Raw genomic sequence first — 8,039 nt, 5'->3', positions numbered from 1 at the left:
AAATTTGATCATTATTATAATCTTAAATTCGAGTGTAGTATAAAGACTAAATTTAAAATTTGATCATTTGAGAGTAACTTATGCACGTGTCAACCAAGGAAGGTCCAAACCTTTATAGGTATATAGATGTTGACCCATGTAACGTGTAAAAACCTTGTAAAATATTAAATATTGCTGAATCTAAATTCAAAAGGTTATATAAACAAGATTCTTAAAAATTAGTAAAGCAAAGTAAAGATGCCCACAGTTGAAACTTTGTTTATTAATTGCTTTACCACGGGCTGACCACAAACTTTATGGCCGGTAATTGATATAATAAACAAGACAAAAGGAATAAACTTGAAATTAAAGCTTATAGGCAATTTAACTGGAATATGCATTCTTCTTTACTCAAAAATTTCTCATCCAATCTTAAAAATGTAAAAGCAGAATAAGATGCTTACTTACATTGCTTGCATCTGCAGCTGCATACCATTCACACATTCGTGCTTGTTAAAGATGCTGCAAAATTACTGGGGAAAAACATGCTTTTTTTTTATTATTAGTGCATGAAGATATTGTACACTTGAGACCCCAAGAACTGGGATTTAGAAATGGTATGACGCCGTTACATATACAACCTGCCCTCGACTTCTAGCCATCATATTGGTGTTATGATACATGAAGATTTTGAATTTCTACTTGCAGCATTTTAAGTGTTCCCCTCACATTTGATAGTTCATCATTTACCTCTAGAAGTTTGTCCAGTCTATTTTGCGCAGCATCTCGATAAGGCTCCCCGATAATTCTTACAAACTTTTCCAAATTCTGGGTGGTTTCTTGAAGATCCTTCTGCATTGCATCTTCAAGCTCTTGTCCTAAAGCATCTGCTGTCTTTTTCACCTTTTCTATTATTCCTTGTCTACGGGCTGGGAAATTTGAAATGGCTATAAACCTATCATAACAATATTTAATTAATAAGCGGTTGGAAACATTAAACCCTTAACGAATTTGTTAAGGTCAAAAGAAAGTAAAATCCGATGCCAAGCGGACCAAGTTACAGGTAACTTAGGAATGAAAGGCGCATAGATTTAATACAGCAAGGACCTTAAGTCACACAGATAACTGACTATTTTATGAAAACTTGGGCATGCAGCTTGAAGATAAAGAATTAATTTATGAACTTAAGAAGATACTTACCCGCCAGCAGAACACAGGCCGAGAGCAAGAAGATCTTCCAAGGTGGTAGGTAATATAGATGTTAGAAGTGAAGCTGACAAACCAGCTGCTCCAAGTCCACCAAAAGTCTCCAAGAACTGAGGTTGAAGAAAGACATTTCATTCAGGCCAACTGAATCGTATTAAAAATTAACATTTGAAAGTAAATTTTAGCACAAGGTAATTAAAAACCAAAAGCAACAACATAGGAGCAGCCATTTTAAAAAGAGATCTAAGAACATTCAACGACAAATAACTGTCAATATGCTCTTTCTGGCAATCCTAAAGGACATGATAAACACCAGTTTTATTTTCACATAATATGTAAAAACAAAGTTTTCCAGCATAACCAGGCCGCATTAGAGCCCAAACAAGAACAATTGGCTCCCTGGAGATTTTCTAGGGGCAGTAAAAAATCATTCTTTGCAAAAATTGCTTTAAAGTTTTATTCTTTCCTATACATCAATGTATTATTGGTAATGATACAATTACAATGGTGATTGTCATCAATAATCAAGTAGTGGCAGAACAAGGAAATGCAGTTCCATTATGACATGCCTGCATGTGACCCTCATATTTAATGTTGTTAGAGCTTTTCAATCAAATGCCTTACATTCAGACATCATAGAGATTACTGCCTGTTACCACTATCTTGCTTTACTAGTTTGGACAAGTTTTATTGCTACTTAAGAGGAATTCTTAACTCACCACTTCACGAACTTCTCGTTCAAATTGTTTGGAAGTAGCATTGGCACTTAAGTTCGCTATCGCTCTCAAGCTGAGTTCATCCAACTTTCTCAGCATTTCATAGGTCTCCAGAGGATAATTTTTGTCCGAGAAGGTAATGGAGGGCCATTTTTTCTCAAAAGATTCCTTATAAGCCCTTCCTTCACGTGCATTATTTGATTGTAACCATGTCACATAATCTCCAAGTAAGTTCTGTATGCAATTACATACCATAAATCCAAAGTCAAAAGGAAAAGTAACTCGTGCAGCTCTAAAAAAATGGCTCCTAAAACTTGATATTTGAAATAGACATCTAATTTTCACACAACCTAGATTATGAAGAGGTCTGAACCATTAACTCACTTGTGTATCAGCAATGGCAGGACCAAGTATTTCATTTTGAATCCTTGAAGTGGCGGGCAGTGTGGTCGACGATTCCCCCTTGAGTAAAAAGGAAGCCACAACATCAAGATTCGATAGCTGTAAGGTAGATTCTATGAGCTCCAGAGTACGTGATTTTGTAGCATCAATCTGCAATACCACGCACAAGAATAAACAACATAGATATAGACAACACGCACAAGAATAAACAACATAGATATAGACAACAGTATGTAAGAAACAAAGTCATCTACTTGCAGACTCAAAAATTATTATTCTTAAATTTGTACCGCTGACAAAGTTCGTCTTCTCCAAGAGATGCTTTCATTTTCCATCTTTATTACATACTCTTTCACACTATCAATAATTTCATTTGCAGAAGACAAGTCCTGCTCTGCAGACTCACAATCTTTTCTATTAAGAGTTTCACAAGCAGAAAGTATTCGCTCAGCAATTGCAATTGGTGTTCCAAGTTTGAGCTTCATTCTCTCCATTCCTCTACTAGTTGATCCATCTAAAAAACTATACAAGAAGTTTTCAAGCTTGTAAAAGCTACTGGTTTTCCAATTTGATTCAGTGAACACTATTTCTCTATATTTTTTTCCATCATCAGAAGTAGCTGAAAGCTTTTCTTCAAGAACTAATCGTGCAGCCACGGGATATAATGTCACGTCTTCTGTGTTTAGCAACTTCTTTGTATTCTCTTTGATGAATGATATTGCCTCCTCTAGCTGCAATAAATGAAGATAACCAATATAAGTCTCAAAAAGTGTCATAATAAGTTATAAGTCAATGTAAATGTATTAACTAACTTCATACTAGCATCAATACTCAATGGGAGGTGAGAATTAAACCTCTTGCGTATTCCGATAAAGATCAGATTTATTCAAAATAAACACAACTTTCTTCTTCCACTGCTGAGTATAACGAAGAAAAGTAACCTGGAAAAAAAAAAGAACACGTACACTCAGGATCAGCTCACAAAAAATAAGAATTGACCATTAGTAAGACAATATTTATAACTTTCTGAAATTAAATTCATGAAACTAAACACAAAGCATTTATGGACAGCGCAACATTTCCCAAATCAGTATTAGTAACTCATAATCCATTCTTTGATATCTCAACTAGCTTTATGCCTTCACTTAATGAGCCTTTGGGTTCACTTTGTAATAATTTCAAAGAAAAAAGGGAGAGGTGTCAAAGAAAAATTCCATAGAACCCCATGAACAAACGCTTGATAAAACTTCAAAATGATTAACTTTTTACATGGTAATATCATATCATGGAAAACTTTTCTAAATCCATTTAGTATCAAGTACTGCGTTTCTACACAACAAGCAGCATTGACTGCAGAAAATCAGTGCCTCCAGGGTTAAAATTGATTGCCTCACACAAGAAATGGAGAACATTAAGAAGAAAGCTATGCCACATTACATGCAAAACTAATCTTACCTCACTCTCAGTTAATGGGCGATCTGCAGAAATAACAAAAAAGAGCAAATCGGCACGAGGCACAAATTCCTCAGTCAGGCGCTGTTGCCTTTGAAGAATCACATTGGTCCCTGGTGTATCGACAATATTCATCTGCCCTCGGGAGGAATTTTTAAAAATTAGTTATGGAAAAAAATATAATGACATCCGGACCAATTTCCAAGAAAACAAAACAAAAAAGAGAGGAAAGCAGGCAACAGAAAGAAGATAATCAACCATCCACATTGTGTTTACTTTCACCAAACTTTTCAATTTATCAATCTTCCCTGTCTCATTGATCTTCATCTAATATGCTCAACCTAAATGATGTTCAGCAGGTCTCAAACTTTCTTTGTATTATGGATTGAAAACTCACTTTTAAGCACCTAGGATTATGAAAATTGTGCCTGATTTTCTTTTACAAAGTAAAATTGCTATTGATTCATTCCCATGTGATAATAAAATCTTTGCAATGTTTTATCACAATAAAAATTGCACGCCATATCCAACAGTCATGCACAACCCATAAAAACAGATTCTGTAAAGGTAACTTGGAATGAATGATATCAAGTACAACACAAATAAGCAAGGTGGATTTGCCTGGTAATTATGTAAATTTCAAACAAGGTTAACAACTATAACATATAGAGAACAGCATATTTCAGCAAGGATTTAAAGCAATATAACGAACAGACAAAATACATGAGATGAAGAATCAACTAACATCTACATGCATAAAGTTTACATTTCTAAACTAACAAACATTTAGTATGATGGTATGCCAGTGCATGGAAAAATACAAAAACTACTATTAATAGTTACAGAGAAACCAGCCCCTGGCAGACCCAAAGGATCTCTGAACTTTTAAATTCAGGTATACAGATGAGGAAATGCCAAAAGGACTCACTTCTTTAAGAATTGGAGCAGGAAGGTAACATATTAGTTGACCATCTGGGTGCCTTTCACAACGCTGCATATCCTTCCGGTCCAACTCAGAATAGCGCAAAAAAGTGATTTCATTAGTCGTGGGAATAACCCCCTCCGTGAGGTATCTTTCCCCAAGAAGAGCATTAATGACAGTGGATTTACCAGAATTGAACTCACCCTGAGAATCCAATATATATCATATCATATTTTATATATGAATAAGTCATAGCAAAGCCAAAAATTTAACAGGATCAAGCAAATTTCTATGCATGAATAAACAAACAATTTCCGTACAATTTCTGTTTTCTCACTGCAGAACATATTTCCTTTTATTGATTAATATAAGGCCAATATCATAGAGACAGGAAATACCATTGCATGATCTTAAGTTATGATTAGGGAGCATTCATAACAAAATAGTAAGAAAGACAAAATGAAAACACACAAACAAATACTAAGAAAGACACAAGCAATCAATTAATTTAAATTGAAACAATACTAATAGAATATTCTAATATGATTCGGTAAAGACATTCTGTCAAATATGACGGAATTAAAATTATTGTTTTATCAGTAAAACAGCAAGAATGATATAACTAAATAAGAATTAATTCAAGTGCTCAACACAGGCAAATGTAACACGTAACAAAAAAAAAAAAGCCAGAATAATGAACTAATGGATAATGAGGCAGGTGCAGTGGCCATCAAAAGAAAGAGACATGAGCATAGCAGAAAAGGAACACAAGGTTAATCTAATTTATTCCTAGTGGACATGTGCGATCTCATTGAATCTAATTAAATTGCCTATATAATATGAACGCGCTTCGTGAAACCACTGTGACAACTAATGAAATATATGAGGTAGCATATCAACCAAGCTGAAGACATTAAAGCTTAAGCATTCCTTAATTTTATACTCCCTAAACCGAAAGTGAATAGAAAGTAAATAGTCATTCTATCGGTATATGTTCTCAAATAAAGAGATAGGCATTCATTTGAAATTTAGAGCTAATACCAATGCAATCCCAGCAACCAGAGTTTGTTGAAGTTCAGCACACAATTACCACTATAGCCAGTAGAAATGGCTCATCAATCTGAGCAACAGCATCAATAAGAAGTGAAATCTCCTCCATCTGGAATTTAAAACACACAAAGATTCAACCAAAAAAGGAAAAAAAATGACAATCGAAAACACAGATTCAACCAAAAAAGGAAAATTAAATAATTGACAATCTCATAACCATTATGGAAAATAACTTGAACTACCAAAGCTTAATTAAAAGATCACCAGAGGTGCAGCTTTCTGGAAGACATTTATTGCTTCGGTTAACACTGATCTCTCCTTCTCGATAAGTTGTTTTTCTCTATCTTCCACTTTAATAAAACCAGCCACACCCACTTTCTGGTGAGAGCCACGATTGATTTCCGCCATTTCTAGTTCATCGATGCTCTCATCCTGGCGTTTGTTATTAGTTGTATATACAATGTTAAAAAACTGGCTCAAAACATCATCGGTAATCAACCTCAAATCTTCCAATGACAAAACTACACCACTAGCACCTGATTTGAAAATCTTGGTCAACTCAGTATATGATGGCACCTCTGCTTGTGAATTATTATTAACAACAAAGATCGGTATCTTCACATTTTCATAAACAGCCTTCATTGCCATATTGACGTGCTCTTCTTGACCCAGATCATATATAAGAAAATCAGCACCTTCAGAACTTGAAGCATTTAAAGCAGAATCTGAAGATTGCACGGTCCTAGCTACCAAAGGGAGAAAGACAGAATCTGATTTTGAATCCATCATGGTGTTTCTTGCGACTATGGCAGGAAGGCCTGTAAAGGAAGCATTTCTCGTAAACAAATACAACGATGTTGGATATAGATACCAATGCATTTGATATGACTGAAGACTTTAACAGCTTCACTTTAACATTGGGTCAATTTCATCTCGAAAAACAAGCATGACAATTTCATTACTTTAAACTCTGATAAGCTTTTGAAAAGAAATAAATCCACTTTTACGTGAATAGTCCAATAACCTTGAATAAGCAAACTTTAGAAGAAAAAAGAAAAAGGCAAAAAGCCCACCTTGATCAGAGAGGACCACGCCACTAGCACCGACAGCGGCGGCAATGTCAACGCGCTCCGCGATCAAAAGATAAGCGCGATCTTTAACAACCGCTTTTAACGAACGGGCAGCTTCATAAACCCTGCCGCCACTTCCTTCACCACCATTGAGCACTACAAGACCAACCCATTTGGAGACGGCCTTGTCAATGAAATCGAGCGCATTGTCGTCAGCCAAGACGTCGTCGGGGTCCAACTGGAGAACAAAATTAGGGACCTTGATCTCCGGACGTTTGTAGCCACCAGGGAATAGAGTTCTGGGAGCCTCCTGGTTTTGAGGGCCTTGGGGTCCAAGCTGTTGGGAAGTAGAGCTGAAAGAATTGGTGGAAAGGGAGGGTTTCGTCGGAGGAAGAAAGCGGCGAAAAGGGGATTTAGTAAAGCGAGAGGAGAAAGGAGGAGATGGGCTGAAGTGGAAAAGAGCGGAGGAGGGAGAGGCGGGGGACCGGAGGGAAAGGAGAGGGATCATCGAAAAGGAGAAAAAGGGAACTTCTTTTTTGTGGGATACTTGTGGTAAGTGAAGCAAGTAATTTGGCTATGGAGGCAGAGATTAGAAAAGAAGAAAGGGTGGAGGTTGAGCGAAACAGTGAGTGTTAAGAGAGATGTTATCTTCTTATCCTTTGGAGATATGACTGATACCGATGAACCCACCACCAATTTGCTAAAAATAAAAATCTGACGGTCACTATGCTAAGAAGCCGTAATGGGCAGCTTTTAGTTCATTGGATTGGAGAGCTTTTGAAAGACTAAAATAGGTGGGAGACCCACTTGGCTGAATTCAATTGTATCCCACCGCCATGGCAATTCGCAAAACCAAAACTTGCTTTTCTGAACAAACATTTTGTCAACAAAAGTTCAATTGTTTAATAATTTTGTAGTGTTTGTTGTTCTTACTTTCTCTATTAAATTTTTTTTCTTTTCTTGCATGTGACTTTAACCATTTAGCCATAAAAAAGTTAATTAACAAATTAGGATTTTTCTTTTAAATTTAAATTATTCTTTTTATGTTTTACTACTTCACGTAATCAAGTTAATACATAACATGATAAATAAAGAATCCACAAAAAAACTCATATAAAGGAATTAGATTATCTATGGGTTAGGTTAGTACATTTTCAAGTGAAAGAATTTAAATAAAAATATAGATTCGAAAAATAAATTTGGGTAAGAAAATAATACCTAATTAAAAAACAGGCCAGTTTT

At 35.6% G+C, this 8,039-nt stretch overlaps 1 protein-coding gene across 2 annotated transcripts; it reads right to left on the bottom strand.

The window, feature by feature from the left end:
* Positions 1–513: 513 nt before the first annotated feature.
* LOC107951889 (probable transmembrane GTPase FZO-like, chloroplastic) lies at positions 514–7,707 on the bottom strand. Of its 2 annotated transcripts, XM_016887062.2 has the most exons (11): positions 6,801–7,707; positions 5,992–6,545; positions 5,768–5,836; positions 4,684–4,881; positions 3,759–3,890; positions 3,158–3,244; positions 2,594–3,034; positions 2,286–2,453; positions 1,905–2,135; positions 1,180–1,295; positions 514–934 (listed from the first exon to the last, which is right to left on the bottom strand). In XM_016887062.2, the coding sequence occupies exons 1-11, from the start codon at positions 7,303–7,305 to the stop codon at positions 652–654; spliced, it is 2,784 nt and encodes a 927-aa protein (XP_016742551.2). In that variant the 5' UTR covers positions 7,306–7,707; the 3' UTR covers positions 514–651. The 2 variants fall into 2 exon arrangements, with proteins under 2 accessions (XP_016742551.2, XP_040931803.1); XM_041075869.1 differs by lacking the exon at positions 1,905–2,135 and having other exon boundaries at positions 6,801–7,664.
* Between the last annotated feature and the right edge of the window lie 332 nt (positions 7,708–8,039).

This window comes from Gossypium hirsutum, chromosome A08, assembly GCF_007990345.1.
Source record: "Gossypium hirsutum isolate 1008001.06 chromosome A08, Gossypium_hirsutum_v2.1, whole genome shotgun sequence".
Taxonomy (NCBI): Eukaryota; Viridiplantae; Streptophyta; class Magnoliopsida; order Malvales; family Malvaceae; genus Gossypium; species Gossypium hirsutum.
This window is presented reverse-complemented; position numbering and strand designations above follow the sequence as displayed.

Bases quoted from the DNA above. Each gene is read 5' to 3' on its own strand.
- LOC107951889 (XM_016887062.2), bottom strand. From the start codon at position 7,305: ATGATCCCTCTCCTTTCCCTCCGGTCCCCCGCCTCTCCCTCCTCCGCT. The intron at 2,136-2,285 runs GTGAGTTAATGG...AATTGCATACAG, and splicing joins CTGCCATTGCTGATACACAA to AACTTACTTGGAGATTATGT. The intron at 1,296-1,904 runs GTGAGTTAAGAA...CTTCAACCTCAG, and splicing joins AACGAGAAGTTCGTGAAGTG to TTCTTGGAGACTTTTGGTGG.